Below are 19976 nucleotides of genomic sequence, written 5' to 3' on the forward strand. Positions count from 1 at the left end.
GTTCTTAATATCCTGTCTTAACCATACTTGCTATCGTAAGAATAAAAATCAATAAAGGAAAACAAAAAAATGAAGAAAGTATAAAAATTTATTAAGAAAATTTGTAAGGTTTTAGAGCAACTTCTTTCTTCTGTTTTCCTTTCCCTTTATCTCAAACACAGCAAACACTCTACAAGAAGCATAAGCAGTAGCATTCAGGATTCTTTCCTGCAGAGTCAGTGAATCTGGGGTGTTAGGTTGCTGACTGTCTGTGTGGCCTCCCCATTCTTTTGTTTCTTCTTCTCTTATTAATAAAGGTTTTCCCAGTGACTGGCCAAGCAGCCGACATACTTCTTGGGCTTTCTGCCGCGTGTTTCCAACAGCAGCGACGCACACTTGACGGCTGAGAGGCAGAGAATGCAGCACAACAACAAGCAGGGTCAACTTGCATAAATATTCAAGCCAAACATTTTTTTTTCCCCTGTATTTCAGTTCTTATAACTGCATGGAGTAAGGAGCATCACCTTTACCCACCTTCTGGGTGGTAGATTGAAAGTTTGAGGGGAAACTGAGGAGAAATCGTGAGCGTCCTCATCAGCTGTGATCGGGCATTTCAAACACCTGTCTGCTGCAGGCACTGGTGGCGTGTGGTGCAGAGCAAGCGTCCAAGCCCTGCTCCAAACATCTGGGTGTCCAGCTCAAACCTGCACCCCCTTGAACTCACTGGCCTCATTTCCAGACTCCTGCGTCGACACTTTGGGATCCACTTCTGACATCTCCAGAAATGTTACCTGCAGTGAGCTGAGCTCCCTCCTTAGCCCAGGCATGTTTCTTTAAAGGGGCAAACCCCAAACCAAGATTAAACTTCCCGCTGGTTCTCCCACCCCCTCCAACATCAGCAGGATATGCAAAAAATCAAATAGTTGGTAAACACCTAAAATTTTAAGACCACGAGCATCAAGGTAGCATATTTTGATGCTGAGCAAGCGCCATCCATGGCTCACTTCAGAGCATGTCAGTAGCTAAAAGTAATGGGAATTGGCAAGGGTACTTAGAATTACCAACATCTGGTAACGCATTTGTACCTCCATGAATAAATTCAAATTAAATCTACACATGCTGATGTAACCAAAGTCAAATTATGTTGACCTAATATTCACAGCAGATTATACTTCCAATGGAAATCAGTGAGAAAATATTTATTACAGTCTGCTTCTGCACAGGGGCACTGCAGAAAGAACAAGATGCCTCTTCCTAGGCTGAACAGCATTAATTTCTAAGTTATATTTAGAACAAATGCTGAGATCTGAACATAAATTTTAATAGGTATGAAGGAAACTATTTGCTCCCATTACAAACAGTATAAATTATGTATTCATATTAAATGGTATCTGAGGCTGTAAAATCTGTGGCATAAGAGAAAACTTACCGAAGGGCGTCTATGGCTTCTGGAGTGTGGTAGAAATGAGGTGGACTGATGGTAACAGAAGTCCCTAGTTTTTCAGTAAGTAAATTGCAAACATTCTGCATTTTTCCAAAATCACTGAATATAATAGAGACCTGGAATGAACACAGACATCAGACAAGTACATTTCTTTTTTAAACTCTTCTCCTACACCTGTAATTAAATCAATGTAAAGACAGATTTGTACAAACTAACCAAACACACTAGTCCTGTATATAATACATTTATTGAGTCAGACACTTTTATATAGCCCTACAAACTATCAGTTGTTTTCCAACAGAAAGAAGCTTATGAAATGGTTTAAAATTGAGGATTAAGAAAATTCTCTTTGTGAGGAAGTCTGGCATTCCTGGTATGTAGACAATTTGAAGAACGAATGCGTACTGTGTGTGACACATCCTCAGATGCATCTTAGCTCTTCCCTTTTAAATTTAAACTTAGATTACCAGATGTTAATTATGCAAAAGCCCAAGCAAAATGATGTGGAAAACATCGGGCAGGAAGGAAAATTACATTTTAATTCCACGCATTAGGTTCAAGAAACCTGACCTACGAGACCAAAAGAAGCCTAGCCCAGTCCCATCCCACTTGTTCAAAGCCCTGTGCTGGGTGAACAGATTCACCCCAGTGCCTGCAGAGAACTGGTCACTTCAGTCTAGGATGAAAAACAATTTAAACATGCAGCCTTCTGTGCCTTTGGCATGAAGAAGCATTACACACAGATGATACAGCAGGAATTTGGGTGTTTTCCCAACAAAGCAGGCATCACTATCAGCCCAGGATCCAGAGCCCTACAGCCTTCCTGGCAGGGAAGCACCAGCCAGGTGGCAGCTTTCCAGGCAGGAGCAAGCCCTTCTCTGTGGCACAGCACCCTTTTAAGCAGTCAAGTAGTCATGCCCAGCTGCTAGAGTGTTCAGGAAGCAGAAATCCCAGTTCCCAAACTCTTTTTTAAGAGTCTTCATCTTCACCTTGCCATACATCACCAAGCCGGGGTCACCATCTCCTGTCCCGGACTCTTTCACTTCTTTTTGCACAGAAATAAAGCTGCAAGGGGTTACTGCTTCCTCTGAATTACACACCCCTCACCTGTAACTCGGCAGCTGGATCACTTTCTGGAAGGTGTGGTGCCAATCTGAACTAAGACCAAAGATGAGACTAAACCTGGATTTCTTTCTTCAGTGAGAGCCCTTGCCGTATATAAAACCCATACAGCCTCTCGTGCTGCTTTGCAAGAAAACTCCTGATTGTGTTTTGTGGAAAGCTGACTGCACGCTGTCACTGTGAGGACCATCACAGCGTCTGCCAGATGGCTGCCAGTGTTTATAAGATCAGTTCCCTCAAGGGGATGAAACAGAGGACTGGTCAAACAAAATAATGGTGGGGCTTAAGCAAGAGGGAAACTGCTCAGACTGGGGCAGCTCTGGGCATTCAGGAACTTTATGGGTAAAAAAGCATGGGATCAGGCGTCCTCGGTGCAGAAAACAACTGAGTAACACTTGTGAATTTTGTTTCCCCCACCCCCAAACACAGTTTTCACATAGATTACTTAGAGCTAGATCCAATAAAATAAATTCCACTTTTTTTTTTTTTTTTTTTTTTTTCAGAGGATACCTGAGCATTAATATGCAAAGCAGTATTTCAGTGTCTTCAATAAAATTATGATTAAGGTTAAAAACTGTGAAAAAAATAATATGAGGAATGCAAAACCGTTATGGCCACATTGTAAGGTTTGGATAAGGCTGTAAAGGACAAGAAGTTGTGTTTTACAAAAAGGCAAGTGTGTTAAGATATGCACAAGAACAAACTAATCATCCCATGAGATCATCATGCAACAAATGAACTGTTACGGTTAAGATACTACAGAGCTTTGTGATCCCCTACAAAACTTCATTCTTCTGCATATTTTCCTTTGTTAAAGCATGAATTAGAATTTATCTTCTTACAGTTGAATGTACGCCTTGAATTCTTAATTACACCTTAAAATAGCTATTTGTCTGGGAATTTCTTAAGTCTTCTAAAAACTGTTAAACAAATGGGAAAAAGAGTGTACAGAATGAAATAATGCAGGACCTCTGTGATTTGATACATAACACAAATGCAATGGCAAACTCCTTAGTACAGAAGCCAGTGTAAGTTAATTTAAAATTCATTTGTATTGCTAAAGTTGTCCCATACAATGAACTTCACCGGTTTATGAAGCTGCACTAACAAAACTAGTGCTCACGTAAGGGGGGAGTCAAGGTGAAACTAACCTCTGCATGAAGCGCTACCAGACTGCTACTTAAGCAGACCACAGCCACTGTACTGCGGCCAGAATTTCAAGTTCAGAATCACAGAATTTCTAGGTTGGAAGAGACCTCAAGATCATCGAGTCCAACCTCTGACCTAACAGAACTTCTGAACGACAATTACAGCCGGTCCAAACTGCCCACTGGTGTAAAGTTGGCCCATGTCATTTGCTTTCCACTTACTTACAATCTTTGTTGTATAAAAATTGATGGCAGAAGCAGGCTGACGATTGGATTAGTTACTGCATAAGGCTGAAGCTGTAGGCCTAAGCTTGTTTGTAGCCTAAATAACAACTGCATATAGTTGTATTAATTAAGTACAGCTTATCTAAAAGACTTGATAATTGAAGCTCTCATGATAGTAGGTGTCTAAATTATGAAGTTAAAGCCATTCAGCAGACGACACTGATGATATCATTTAAGTATCTGAGGACTCATTTTAAAATCTAATTTTGTTCTCCAAATTCTCATTTATTTGTATATTTATCGCTGTTATTTAGATGACAATATACCTTAAAACAAACACGCAAATTAAAGACGCTGAACTCTGATTTAGGGGACTGTAAACAGTAACTCTATAATACTGCTAGAGTTTTACTGCAGACTTTTATAGGAATCTTCATATGAATCACTGAAGTTGCTGGGTAGTGACTGAAGTGATTAAATCTGGAAAGATTCATTGATTGAAAACATGCTATTTCCCTTAATGAATATTTTCAGTGCATTTACTTCTTGCTATAATACAGATGTGCAAAAATAAACTCCCCTGAGCTGATTCTGAAGTAATGGCATTATTCTAATAACATTTAACTTTCACTCAGCACTTTTAACCTACAGAATTCAAAGTGAATTACCTAGGAAACAATTAGCTTTGCTTTACTTGCAGCAAGCTGATGGCAGAGTAATGTAGGATAGACCAAAGTCCAGGTGCTGTTCAACTGTGGCTTAAGCAGATATAGCTTAGGGCTGCCATGCCACGGTTGTTCCCCGTCCACTCTTGTCCTCTGCCTTTCACTGTCTCCAGTTCGCGGAGCTAAAATAATGGAAAAAATAATCATTTTTTTTCCAGATTAGTTTTAATTGGAGCAGCTTTCCAAAGCTGCCTATTACCTCATCACCTACATACAAATTCTTTCAAAAAAGCAGAGGGCAGGGACATCTAGGGGTTGAGAGAGCAGAACCATAGGTTTGCTTACACCACCACAGGATGACAACCTTGGAGTCCCAGAACAAAAGAGTCCCTCCTGCGGCATCATAGAGTCACAGCACACATTCATCTGACAAGAAAATAATCCTTTCCATGCTATAGGAGCAGAAAACAAGCTCTGCACACAACTGAAGACTGCAATTGAATTCTGCTTTAAATTGCAGTCCTTCAGTAGCTTCTTTGGACTATGCTGCCTTTACTGCAGAGAATGTCTAGCTACAAGGAAAGAGTCTGCAAATTTTCCTTGGTTCTTGCTACATTTTTTGTTTTCTTGGGTTGAATACATACCTCTGCTTCCATTTGGTAGGTGTTCTCTAGTCTACTAAAATCCTCTGTTACAGTCATATTTTCTTCCTAAAACAAAATACAAGAATATAATCTTAAAAGACAGAAATGAAGGGCCTGTTGGAAATGTACGTACACTGTGTTCTGTAAAAGTTAAACTGTTTTGGCTTATTGCTTATAACTTAGCAACACAAGTTTGGAATTTTCCATGCAAATCTCGTCAGTTAAGACTGGATATTAAAGATTTCTTGACATCACTTAAAGTAAATTATACAGTAGCTCTATACGGCAATTTTGCTGCTATTCACTTGAAGAGAAGAATTAGTTCTTAAAAGCAACTGCGAGCTAGAGGCTCTGTGTATCCGTGTGTAGCTGTCAATTCACCCGGTACTAAACCCAAGACATTTCAGTCGTTTTCATGATTTAAACGATGATTAATCAATAGTTATTCAGCAGGAAGGAAACCCTTAAAAGAGGTTATTCCACTCTGACCCTTCTGCGTTAATACCAGCTATATTTTCAGTGTAAGGTCTGTACAGAGCACTAGCAGAAACTTTAAGATTTACAAGTAAGATACGGAACAACTCTGGCTACCTCTGAACATTTGGCCAGCTTGCTAGCAGCCTAACATTTCTTTCACCCACTGCCCTCTTTGGTAAAGAGTTTGGATAAACAGGTTATTGTAAAATTACTACACCATAACAGAAAGCACAGTTTACAGTTTAATTGTAAGTATGAGTTTGCATTTTTTAGTCATGAGCTGTAGAGAAGTGGATACCAAGCCTTCCAAATTACTAAAAAAGTTTTACTTACTAAATGTATTTGCATAGGAACATAATATTTGCTTTCAGTGTTGACACATTTCAAAGGATGCTTTGTGTCAGAATATTTTCTACAGAGGACTCCAATCTTCAAGTTTATTGTGTAGAATGCATATTTTTTTAGAAATGACATTAATCACGAGAAGCATTTTCCTTCTAAAATATCACATGGAAATCAGACCTATAATTATCATCGCACAGTGCCTACAAGAAGCTTTTGGGTTTTTTGAAAAATAAAAATTGAGTTTTCAATTTTATGATTGACAAATAATTCTCAAATACAAGAAAACATCCTTATTTTTGGAAAATCTCTCCTAGCAAAGGCAAGGACCACGGGGAGTTAGTCCCTAAAAGCCATATTTCCCCTTTTTACAGTCATAGGTTCAAGGTACTTGGGAAGCATGGCTGGCTGTGGTTTGTTAGAGAAACATGGAGCAAACCACACTTTTTATAATAATTATCAGGATTTTTTTTCTCTTTTTTTCCCCCTAGAGATACATATACATGTCTTATAAGAATAATCACACATAAAACCCCTATTCACAGAAATAACAATACTGTAATAAAACTTGAGAGTAACTATAGAAAAGGTGCATTTTTTTCCCCACGTCCCCATTCCTTAATCCCTTTAAAAATATTATTTTTCCTCCGAACAAGTCAGTCTTCTTCTAAACCTTTTGTTTGCATCTTTTTCTGTTTGTTTTTGCGCTTCGCCTGCTTGCTGTATATTTAAGGGCAGTGCCATCATGTGGTTCTAGGCACTACTGCAAAACCGATGCAGTTGGGAGTGAAAAACCACCTTGTGCCATCCACCAGGCAATTTCCCTCGTTGCTAATTTGTATCCCCCCAAGATTTGACAGTAGCTGTATGTGTTCCTGAAGATAAAGGGAAGACCTAATTGCTGAAGTCATAATGATGTGGCCTCTTCTGATGCATCTTCCGCCAGGTGCTTTGTTCCTTTTCAGGAGCCTGTTCCATCTTCAGACAAGGACACGGAGAAGACAAGGAGGTGACGGCAGAATTTTAAATTGAAATCAGGGCTTTGACTACATCAAAAGCAAAAGGCTTTATTTCCCCGTACTGCTTATGCCTGCTGTTTATATTTTGGCTCAGGAACTGTTCATTTGACAGCAATAACCACAGGAAAAAAGTAGTTTTCACTGTGCCTTAAGAAAAACTACACTTCCAGTGTGTCAGGTGTCCTGGACTTCTGGAATAGTTTTCTCAATTTTCTAAATCTGTGGGCCAAGAGACACAGGATACAAAATAAATGAATATAACATTATTTTTATATGATAATTACCCCTAGAAGCCATTGAATGATTCTTAACAAAATCACACCTGTATGCTGCCTATATAGTGTATTTTCTGATCCAGCAGTGATATAAACTATCACTGTTGCAGGTGAAAAAATGAGAGGACAGGCAACATCCCATTGAGCTTAGAGTATCAAGTCTAGAACTGTTCCTCACCTTATGTTTTGCCCCATTTCAACACACCAAAGTCCGTATATAGCCCTTCCTCCTGCCTCTCTGCTACTTCGGGACACTTGCTTCGTCACAGAACTGTTGTGTCCACCCTCATCACACCGTCACTGTTGTAGGAACGACTACTGATTTCCCCAGAAGAGAACAGGAAAAAACCTAAATAGATATTCAGCGAAAGCACGCTTCAAGGAGACAGCTATGTAACAGTACAGTATGCGAAAAAACCTATCTGAAGGTAAAATTACATGCTCTGTTCCTAACTACTGAGTTAACAAAATTACGAGTCCTTCTTACAAGACCAGCCTCAATAAGCAAAAATGTCCATAGATTGGAAATGCACACTAGCACACAGTTGTAGTGAGCTATACTGGTATGTGTAGCTATTGCTTAAAACTCTGGAGACACCTGGAAATGCCTCTTAAAATTTACTTGTATGTTTGCAAATATGCATCTAATGTAACTCTAGACTCAAAAATAATACCCAAAAGATATTGAAATAACCAAAAGAGCTGGCTTCTTCCACCTGAATATACATTTTTTTTTCTCTTAGTATTAAAGAACCATTTAATGAGAGATGTGATGTATGAGAGACTGCCTGTAACAGCCTGTCCATCAGAGTGTCTCTGCAAGGCTACCCCAGCATTTCAGGACGGGAAGCCCTGACAGTCAGCACGCATCACACACTCTGGGTGGTGGGTCTGTTCCCCAGCCTCTCAGCCCTTCACGCTGTGCCTTCCCCTTGGCATTACACAGACAGAATGACACCTATGGTGAGGCAGTTTCTGGTGCTTTACGTCTGCTCAAAAAATAACAGGCGCATAGGTGACAGTTATTTTAAGAAAGGTAAAAGGCAAGTTTGTACTCAGCAAATGTCAGGATACTTCAGAGATATGTCTTAAACTATGTGGAAGGTGATGTCTTATGCAGGTCTTTCTGCATTTCTTAATCAAGGATGCATTGAAATTGGAAAAAAAAACTTAACTGGGTGAGCAAAGCTTCAAATCCTTTTTTCCACTGACTGCATGGATGCGCATCCACAGCTGTGACTCCTGAGTAACAGGTTCCAAATACAGAGAACAGTGCATGTATATCCAAGGACACAGCCCAGTGCTGACAGAGCCTGCTGGATACAGTTTGTGAACTGTTTTTTCTCCTTAAGTAACACCCCCTCTCTAATTCCTCAGCTAACCTGTACAATCACTGCTATTTTTAAACAAGATGGCCAATGACAATTTTTGGATACAGTGATTAAAGAAAACAAATGTCATCTCCACACCGCCCCCCGGATAAATAACAAGCTGTAAATATAAATCAGTTTGCTTCTAGAGAAGGAAGAAAAAAAATGCTGCTTTTGAACAGCTGGGCTCAGTAAGAGATTGGTTTCCCCATTGATTGCTTTGAGGGCTGCAGGGAAAGTACAGATTCTGTGCTCTAAGAGCAGTAGATACTTAGAGCACTCTATAAATAAATGCTACTATGTGCAACTACTTCTGATTAAAAACCTGTGTAAATATATATGGAAATTAGGAGCAGCCCCCGGCATCCTGACAAGCTGCTAATGCAAACTCCTGCTGCTGCAGAGGTTACGCACTCCTGATCCCACAGGCTTCCTACAGCAGCAGCATGAACGGCTAAGGAAATGGTCCTACAGGTTAATTAAAAAATAAATATACGGTCCAACCTGCTGATTTCTAAAGGGGCCGTAGACAGCCTTGCAAGAACTAGAACCATATGGAGATTGCGAAGAGAGATGAATTTTACAGTGGTCTAGAAAGGCATTAGCTACAAGCGGTGTTAGGGAATGCAGTTAGGAGCAAACTGCCAGCAGTGAGATCTGTTAGTCAGGAGAAAAGCCAGAGGGCAAACGAAAGCTCCAGCACTAGTGGTTTACAATTGGATGGAAAAAAAGCACTAAAAATTACACCATAGAGAACTACTCTGGAAAAAAAACACACCACCTTGTTGTTCCCCAGAGCTAACACATCGCTAACACTGAGAAGCCAAGAACTTAAGCAGCATTTCACAGCCTCTCCGGCCTGCAGACAGAACACGTCCAGTCTCCAATATGTGCTGTGTCTGGAACAGCGAGAGAGGGCTGTGAAACTATTAAAAGCTTCATTTCATTATAAAAGAAACTATGAGTTTCATTTCATTATAAAAGAAACTACAAACAGCCCACTGAATGCTCTGCTCTCACAGCACAAAAGCAGTCCACTTTCTACCTATGTTACACCACTGTTTACATGTCCCCATTACATTTCTCTCTGACTATACCCAAATATCAATATGCTTGTCCTGATCACACTTCATTTTGCACTTATTTTTTCCAGCCTGCGTGTGCACAACACCTCAAAAGCACACTCACTGACTTAACAGCCCGTTTACTCCTTTTGTGTGTCACCTGCCATGAAGTCCAATGCTCCCCGCAATTCCATTTCAGCCAGGCTCATGTCAAAACCCAAAGTCAGTTCTTCAGGTTCCTTGTAGGGTGGGCAGCTGCAGCTATCTTTTCTCACCTTTCTGCAGTTTGAAGTGCTATTTAATTGCATCCAGGATGAAAATACCCCGTGACCTAATAGTTTATCACAGTGGTGGGTACAAAGCTTATCGTTTCTGTCTACTAATAAACGTGAATGAATGATAAGTCGCCTTGTCTTCCTCTGAAAATCCATGACTAAGCTCCCACCAACTCACGATGCAAACTGAAGGCTCTCAGCCTGTATCCCCCCCAAAAAACGCACCATTTCTGACTGAGCAAGTTACTCTGATGGTGAATGAATCCTCCTCCTGGTTGTCATCAGTATGAGCAGGGATCCTGTGATGTGACAGACGCCCCACAGCCACGTGTAGGGAAAAACACGGGTGACAGCTCTGGCCCGCAGCAGCCTCGGTGCCTCCTCGCCATCTAAACCCACGGCTACAACGTGACCCTTCCCGAAACAGGGGGGTTAGGGGGTCTTTCCTATCGCCTTCCTTCTTCCCGACCCACTCTTACTTCGTATGTACAGATACCGAATTTCACTGTAACGTCATGCACTATCACAAAATCGTTTTTTTTTTTTTTTTTTTTTTTTTTTTTTTTTTTTTTTTGTGACAAATCTGCAATGCTTTTATTACCATACTGAATAATTTGGGAGTAAACTGTCATCTCCCTTTTCCTCAGCTCATCTGTGAACGCACGGAGACGGCACAGACTTCCTGGGGGCCTTCGGGAGTAAGAAACTTTCAAACCCAGCCACTTATCCCACCAAAGATAGAGTTTGCTGCGTTTTTTAGGAGTCCAAACCCACCCACTCACCCCACCACAGATCTGGTTTGTTCCGTTTTGTTTTGAGGCGCCCAAACCCAGCCACCTCCCCACGGCAGCCCTGCGTTGCCACGTTTTATTTTTAAGAGCCCTGAGTGCGGAACCCTCCAGAACCCCTTCACAAAATCCCAAAGACAGCACTGCCGGGGGGACACCCACCCCCACGGCACCTTCCCAGCGCCGTGCCCGCCCCCCCCTCAGCCCCTCACCGGCACGCCGCGGTGCCGGGCGCTGTGCGCGATGTACTCCAGCCGGCGGGACACGCTGCTCCGCGCCGCCCCGGCCGCCCCCTTCCTGCTGCCCAGCCGCACCGACACCCGGGCCCGGTCGGGGCCGGCGCTCAGCTCCGCGCTGCCGCTCACATGCAGCTCCCGGCCGGCCGCCGCCGCCACCGGGGACGGCACCGAGGCCGGGGCGAGCTCCATGCTGCGGGCGGGGAGCGGCGCGGGCAGCGCCATGGCGGCGGAGCCCGCCCGGCTCCATGGTAACCGCTGCAGCGCTGCACGCTGGGAAGGAGGCTCCGCCATGTCGCGACTCTCGCGACCCCCCTCGCCTTGCCAGGCAGGAGGGTCACAAAGCAGCCCCAGCTTGGTGCTGCCCTTCCTCACACCTCACACACCAGCCCTTTCTCCGCAGTGAGGTCTTGTAGCACACGTGTTGGCTCTGCTCATGTCTGCTGGCCAAGTGCTGCCCCTTGCTTTGGAAGGGCGCAGGGATGCAGGTCCTGCGCAGGGATGCAATCCCTGATCCAAGAGTGCAACCACAGGACTCTTGAGGCTGGAAGGGACCTCTTGAGATTTAGTGCAACTCACTGCTCAAGCTGGCTCAGCTGGAGCTGGTTGCCCAAGACCGTGTCCAGTTGGGTTGGGTTGGGTCTCCTTCAATATTTTGAAGGAGAGAGACCCTGCAGCCTCTCTGGGCTGTGCTAACATTTAACTATACTCATGGTGTTGCCAGGTCCTCAGAGGGAACCTCCTGTGGTTAAGTTTGTGCTGTTTGTCTCCTGTCTTGTCACTGGGTAGCACTGAGAAGAGCCTGGCTCTTTCCACTTTGCACCTGCCCTTCAGGCATTTACAGACATTGATGAGATCTCCCCTGAGCCTCCCCTTCTCCAGGCTGAGCAGTCCCAGCTCCCTCAGCCTCTCCTCATGTGGAAGATGCTCCATCCCTTCATCGTGTTTGTGACCCTGTGCTGGTCTAGATTCAGTTAACTCCGCACTTTTCTTGTACTGGGGAGCCCAGAGCTGAACCCTGGTGTGGCCTCACTAATACTGAGCAGAGGAGGATCACCTCCCTTGACCTGCTGGCACTGTTCTTCCTAATGCAGCCCACAAGGCTGTTGGGCTTTCTTTGCTAGCCAGCTGTCAGCATGCACTGGTGCATGAGGTTATTCTTGTCCAGATGCAGAATTTGGCTTTTCCCCTTGCTCAACTTCGTGAGATTTCTCTCAGCCCAGTTCTCCAGCCTGTCCAAGTGACTATGAAATGACTCACTCTCTGGATGAAGTGAGAGCAGTGGATGTGTTCATTGTGTCTTTAACAGGATTTTCAAAACTCTCTCCCATAGCACCCTCACAAAAAAAATGAAGTTCAAACTAGGTATGTGGACTGTAGATGAACTGAAAACTAGCTGAGCTGCCACACTCAGAGACTTGTGATCAGCAGCACAAAATCCAGCTGGAGACCAGTCATTAGTGGGGTACCCCAGAGCCTGAAACCAATACAGTTCTCTTTATGAGATGGGTGATGGGGTGGACCCTCCACTTGTGCACCCTTCACAAGTTTTCTGGGGATAAAAACCTGGGAGGACGGGCTGGTACACCAGAGGGCTGTGCTGCCATCTAGAGGGACCTGAACAGGCTGGAGAAATGGACTGACAGGAACCTCATCAAGTTCCACAAGGGCAAATGGCAAGTCCTGTAAGGAGGAATAACCAATGCAGTCAGAAGGCTGGCTGGCTGGAAGGCAGCTTTGCAGAAAAGGATCTGGAAGAACTGGTGGACACCAAGTTGAACATGAGCCAGCAGTGTGCCCTCGCAGCAAAGATGACCAGCAGCATCCTGGGCTGCATTAGGAAAATCCAGCAGGCTGTGGGAGGGGATGAGCAGACTCTCCAGTCTCCATTCTCTATAAATTAAGATATTTGTTGAAATTCTCAAATTCAACAAATTATTTTAATAATCGAAACCCTAAATTTCTTATGTGTATCCAGCTAGCATTGGCCTGTATGTCTGACCTCATTTGTATGACAATTTCTTGAGAGGTCTCCAGTGTGTTGTTATTGTGTATATTTGTGGTACATTTGTTTTGGTTAATTGAAATCTGGAATCTTGCACAGAGGCTGAAATCAAACAGTACTGTATATAAGGTCTCACAGCCTTCAGAATCTCTGTACGAATATCTGCCTGAAAAGGTACAGATAAATATTGCTATACCCTCCTTCTAGATAAAAACATGACATGTAAAGACATCAAGACCTGATTTTACAAATCAGATGCAAATTCACTGGAGGTGGCAGGAAAGAGAACTATTAAGGGAATTGAAGTCCTGTCTTTTTTCCCTCATTGATCTTCATGCAGCATGTGCTTCATGTCCTGTCATTAGAGAGAATCTGTACCAGCTGCCTTTCCCATCATTAATATCACCTCTACCTTAAGATGTATCAATGACTCTTGCATGCCTCATGACTTTAGGAGTCTTCTGCCCTTGAGTCTGTTTTTCCCTCTAGACATGCTGAACACTCAAAGCTTCAGACGAAATACCTGTTAGGTATTCATCATCTGTGCAGATGAGGTAAATGTATATTCCTCTGAAATAAATTATTTCATTACAGAGGGAGTTTAAAATGCTTTTGAAATTATTCTGTTGAAGCAGTGCTTTGTGTTTCGCTGAGATGTTTGCAGAAAATTTGCTTGTAAATGTACCAGTATAAATAGACACATTCTAAATATTGAATGCCACTCATTAAGAAATAATCAATAAAGCTTTTAAAGATAATGTAATGAAGCCAAACGATGTACTCTCCAGGTTGTTTTTGTGTGTTTAAAACTATTCTGATTTAACTGTTGATTAAAATTGATTTACCTTTTTATGAAAGACAGTCTGTAACAGCCAAAAAAAAAAATCTGTTATGGTAGTTACACACATATATGCAGATGTGCAACGAAATTATGTGTTATTAGGAAGCGTTATGCACTTCCTAATTCAATGCTGTACGATGTTTAACTTTTTGGGAACATCGTGTTTCTTGTGTAACTGCCACAAAAAGGTATTATAAGTGAACAGCTTAATTGGATGTATCCTAGAAGACCTTTTCCAAGGCCAGTTACAAAATTACCTTAGATGCAAATTAATCTATACTGAGTAGTCAGTATGCACTATAAGAACAATGTACACTAAGGATAATGGGATGGCTATAGCACATTTACTTTGCAGTCGTTTTAGGGGTGCTTCACAAAGCACTGGTCTAAGTATACCGAAAAGCTGTCACTCAGAACCGGAAGATAAAGCCAAATCTACAGATAACAAGCTTTTTTTTTTTTGACTTATAATTTGAGTAGGAAGCACTTTTGAAAATGATGGATTAAACAGCTGGAAAAGCAGTGTTGGAAAAGCTAACATAATTGAGAAGAGCATTCTGCGAACTTGCCGTTCAACTAAAAAATTGAAAATTTGACTACAGATTATGAAGAGATGGAGGTGGTGCTTAATTGTGCATGGGATTTGATTTTTTGTTAGAAAAAAAGACTGTTTGTTTTGTTTAAGTTTGTTAAACTAACTGTGCTGTAAAACATTTTAATGAACGGAAGCTCTATGTGTGTATTACTTAGTTATTCCTTACAATATTTATTTGCAAAGTCAGTCACCCACTGTCTCCATGACCTTGAAAATCACTCTGTAGGGCAAATATATATCCACTGTCAGCCTTTTCAAAACCATATACCATGCGTGGAAGTGAGAGCAAAATTGGTAGCGCTGCCCCTGCTGGCATTTTATTTCCAAGATCAAAATTTACTGGATAAGCTGGCACCAATATAGAACTTAGATGATTTCTTTGAAACCTCCTACCTAAGGAAATGTGAGTCCTCAGGAGAATTTTTAAATTGCCATGAAAAAGATTTTTTTTTTTCCTTCCCAATGGGAATCACTGACAGGCATACTGAGCCTTGAAGGGAACCTGATAGGGCTCACAGTTGATGAGACCAGTCAGAACTTTAAAGCAAAACCAAGGTTTTGCCTTTAACAACCCACTGAGAAAGAGAAATGCCTGCAGTCTTCGCAGCTTCCTGAGCTTGCCTACAGAATTCCCAAGGGATATTAATAATTTCTGCAACAAGGGAGGTTGGTCATAAAGGGTTAAGTCCATTTGTTTCTGCTCTAGATGTCACCAACTGGAAGACACCATTCTTATGAACAGAATTTGTTGCGTAAGCATGAGAAGAGATAGCACTGCTGGAAAGTAAGAATGAATTCATCACATTTCTTACCTTCCTTTAAACAGCTCAACACCTCACAGGTTCAGAAAAGACACCAGTCATTTCTTTTCCTCCTTGTCTTCCACCTAAATACTGATTTGACAAGGTGAACTGATTTTAGAGGTAGCCCCTGCAAAACCACGGATTCAGGCTGGGCTCAGATGTGATCTGACTTCTAGCTTTAAATCAGTCCTGTTAATAAAGGTGGAGATCTCTTTATTTTCTGAAGTCAAATTTAGTGTATAATGGGAACAACAAAATTGTTTTCTGTTCTCTGGCAGTAGCTAGCTATTGATGAAATGAGCTGATAGATTTAGCCTGCTAGTCAAAAGCCCTCCACACAAAAAGCCCTCATAACATCATTATTGACGGTTTCTGTAAAACTGTAAAGAGCTTAATACTGTTGCTCCTGAAATCAATTAAAAGGCAGTGGTTGTCTTTGGTCATGACTGAATGAAGCCCTAAATCATGGGATGTATCAGTATTACTCATGCAGAGAGCTGTCAGAGAGAAAGTTAAATTAAGAGTAGTAGAAATGAGGTTTAAATCTAGTTTCTGTGGCAGATCTCACTGAAATGTCTCGTGTTCTGTATTCAGCAGCACCTAAAAGAGAAGAAAGTCAGGCTCTGTTCAAGGATATGAACGTTACAGAAAGGCTAAATGAAATGACTCCTTGCAGTGGTCTTCAGCATTGCATTTGTGAGGAAATGGGCTGGAATTATTTGTTGTGGGCAATAAATCTGCACCAAAAATTATGCGTCAAAAGAAGCAATATTTATATAAATTGGTAACTTAAAAATATTAATTTTCTAGGATCTGAAGATTAAAGTGTAGTTTAAAATATTATAAGCAACTGTTAATTAAAACATACATGCTTAATAAGTTTAATATTCCTCTCAGTTTGTTGTTACTTAAAATGTCATTAGAACTTTCATGACTTATGGAGGAAATGATCCATATTTTCCCCAGTCTATAATTTTATATTTTCTTAGGCATCCAGAACAGCCGTGAATGAATGCACATGTATACTTCTTAAATATAAGCACTGCTAGCCAACTTAATGCTAACTGCCCACAAATGCTCCTTTTTAACAAGGCAATATGACTCTGTAATTTGACCACTGGGAACCTGGCACTTCCAGCAATTACATGTTCAGCAGAAACACTTTAAAGGAGCTTTGTGGAGGCAGCCATACAACAGGGGAGAATTACAAAATGCAGTAGTTTAAGGTCAAAAGATATCCCCATGTCCTGACCTCCATAAAAAGTCACACAACTTTCAGAAGTTTTAAAGTGTGCTGGCTGAACTTTTAGAAAACTTTGTAATCTTGATGGAAAGATTTCATGGTATGGAGGGCCTCTTACTCTTCTTTGTCAGATATTCATTGATTAATTATTCTGATTGTTTTCAAAATTAGATGAAATAGTATGCCACCTAGATGAATAGAAAATACAAGTTAGAGGAGGCTCAAAGTTAGCAAGTCTCTTCTTTTCCAAGCAGTCATTGATTTTTTTTTTTTGTTGTTGGTTACCTGGTTCTCAAAATCCCCTCTGATGGTAGAGATTTTTTTCACTTCCCAGTGCCTTAGCTGTCCTAACTGTCTATTTCATGCTTACATCCTTTTTGTCAGGCGATGCTAGTAATGCACTGACTCAACACTTTATTATAATCAGCAGCAAGGAAGAGACACGGATTTTGAGAGATTCAGTCTCCCTCTTTCTACAAGCAGTCTCTAAATTTCAGATGCACCATCTCTTTGACTTCCCTTCCTCATGACTGATTGCTGACCTGTGTCTCAGCTTCAAAATGCAAAAAAAATAAATATATGTATGTATATATATTTATATATGTATATGTATATGTATACACATATATATATGTGTATATATATATGTGTATATATATATATATGTGTATACATATACATATATATGTGTATACATATACATATACACATATATATGTATATATATATATTTGTTTATTTGTTTTTTATTCCAGGTGGACTTCCTTCTGAGGCTCAGTTCTGAGACACACTTCTTTGCTCACGTCTATGGTCTGATTTACCAACAATCTTTAACTGTGTCAGCCCAAGGCTGTATTTTTTCCCCCAAACAGCTTTTATCAGTCCTGTTCCTGGAATTTGTCTGCTCACTCACGGTTCTGTTAATGTAATGGAAACTACACAATGGAAAATAGATGTTGTAGAAATCAATACTTAAAAATTGTCCATCTAAGCCTTGGATTAGAAAAAAATATATAATTAAAATAAAAAACGATCCTTCCGTTACATGTCGTTTATTTATTTAACTATACTGAACCTATCTTAGTCTCACAGCACCATGACAAAAAACAGCTTCTTTTTCAGTGGGGCATGTTACAATTTAATGTGTTGAAGCGTAAGATTAATTAGGTATGCAATGCAACAAATGTTAGCTTTCAGAAAATTACCCAGGCAGCCATTAGACTTGACCCTATAATTTGTAGCAGGAATCTCCTGCAGCAAGGAAATCCATAATTTGACTATATACTGACTGAAAATTTCCTTTCCTTAGTTTTTCATTTCCAAGCTGTCAACTCAAATGAGATCTCACTATTGCATAGTAGGAGGAGGACAAGGCAAAAACTCTGCTACTCTGTGAATCTGCTAGTCATTGACCTTTTATTATTTTTTTAATACATGGCACCTCATTTTTTAAAAATATTTGCAGCAATGTGTAACTGGTGTTTGGTGTTGTTAGGAGTCTTGTAAATTACGTATTTAAGATTATTTTCAATGATGCCTGTTGATCTGAAATGATGAATATACTAATGAATGGTAAAGGTGCATGTTCAGCTTGTAACAGATACTTTCTTTAAATTACGCATGTTAAAAGGGTAAGTTGCAGAAGGTGGGAATGAGAGATGTAAGAATAGCTACGAGAGGGTGTGACAATTCAGAAATTAGCTGAGATTTTGCATGCATGAGTTTGGATGAGAAGCAGCAGGAGTGGGAGATTCAGACCAGGGTAGCTGACAGCAAGAGACTGTCGGTGCTTTCTTGTACCCAGGGGAATGAAAACTAGAAAGATAGTTGTCTTTAGAAACAGATAATGGCACAGTATTTTCTCTCCATTTTTTTTTGTCAAACTTTCATTTTTTGCCCCTCAGATTTTCTGTGATTAGGGTTCAAATTCTTGCCATTGATGACCTTGGGGTTTGGCTATATCCTATGCCTTTTGACTCCATCTACTCAATCCAGTTGATTTGGTTTTCACCTTAATAGAACTGTAGAACCATAGAGCAGCATAGGTTGGAAGGGACCTTAAAGATCATCCGATTCCACCCCCCTGCCAAGGGCAGGGACACCTTCCACCAGACCAGGCTGCCCAAAGCCCCATCCAGCCTGGCCTTGAACACCTCCAGCGATGGGGCATCCACAGCTTCTCTGGACAACCTGTGCCAGGGCCTCACCAACCTCTGAGTAAAGAGCTTCTTCCATATATCTAATCTGAATCTCCCCTCTTTCAGTTTAAAATCATTTCCCCTTGTCCTGTCATTGTCTTCCAGAAAAAAAAAAAAAAAAAGAAATTGCTTTTCATCTTTTTTACAAGCCCACTTTAAGTATTGAAAAGTTGTAATGAAGTCTTCTCTGAGCCTTCTCCAGGCTAAACAGCCCGAGCTCTCTCAGCCTTTATTCATAGGAGAGGTGCTCCAGCCCCCTGATCACCCTTGTAGCCCTCTGGACCCGCTCTAACAGCCCCACATCCTTCTTGTGCTGGTGTCCCCAGACCTGGATGCAGCACTCCAGGTGGGGCCTCACAAGGGTAGAGCAGAGGGGGACAATCCCCACCCTTGCCCTGCTGGCCAGTCCTCTGTTAATGCAGCCCAGGATGCAGTTGACCTCCTGGGCTGTAAGCACACACAGCTGGCTCATGTCAAGCTTTTTGTCCACCAGAAGCCTCAAGTCCCTCTCTGCAGAGCTGCTCTCTTCATCCACCCTGTCCTCATGTCTGGGATTGCCCCGACCCAGGTGCAGCACCTTGCACTTGGCCTTGTTGAACCTCGTTAGGTTCACATGGGCCCACTTCTCAATCTTGTCCAGATCCTTCTGGATGGCATCTCTTCCTTCTGTTGTGCCAACTGCACCACTCAACTTGGTGTCACCTGCAAACTTGCCGAGGGTGCATCTGATCCCACTGTCCATTTCACTGGTAAACAGCACCTGTCCCAGGACAGACTCTGGATGGACACCACTCATCACCGGCCTCCACCTGAACACAGAGCCATTGACCTGGGTCTCTGGGTGCGGCCTTCAGCCTAATTCCTATCCACTGAATTCTCCTCTACCTTTTATAGATTTCTTCCACATTCCTGGAATTTCTTGGAGGATGAAGTTTACAGTCTTAACACTCTTCAAGTCCTTTCTCAGAAAAGGTTTTCCTGCAAACTCTAACCCTGTTCCTTCTGAAAAGTTAAGCCTGATGTCAAAGACCTAGACTAGCATCAGACTGTACCCAATGATGGGGTTTGCAGTGAAACCATGCAAAGTGATAATACTTTGTGCACAAACATTCCTCTTCTTGACTGATTATCTGTGCCGTTAGAAGCAATGTCTCTGGCAGAAGCTCAGTGTGCTTTGTAATACAGGGGGAGGTCAGGTGCCTGCTGGCAAGAGCTCTT

The 19976-nt window shown here is 41.7% G+C and overlaps 1 protein-coding gene across 1 annotated transcript; it reads right to left on the reverse strand.

The window, feature by feature from the left end:
* Window positions 1-70: 70 nt before the first annotated feature.
* On the reverse strand, window positions 71-11336 carry IRAK1BP1 (interleukin 1 receptor associated kinase 1 binding protein 1). The gene is made up of 4 exons (XM_084514404.1): window positions 11050-11336; window positions 5228-5293; window positions 1409-1539; window positions 71-382 (listed from the first exon to the last, which is right to left on the reverse strand). Exons 1-4 carry the CDS (start codon window positions 11296-11298, stop codon window positions 112-114), a joined length of 717 nt encoding a protein of 238 aa, XP_084370530.1. The 5' UTR covers window positions 11299-11336; the 3' UTR covers window positions 71-111.
* Between the last annotated feature and the right edge of the window lie 8640 nt (window positions 11337-19976).

The sequence above is a fragment of the Aythya ferina genome (genome assembly GCF_964211825.1).
Source record: "Aythya ferina genome assembly, chromosome: 3".
Classification (NCBI taxonomy): domain Eukaryota; kingdom Metazoa; phylum Chordata; class Aves; order Anseriformes; family Anatidae; genus Aythya; species Aythya ferina.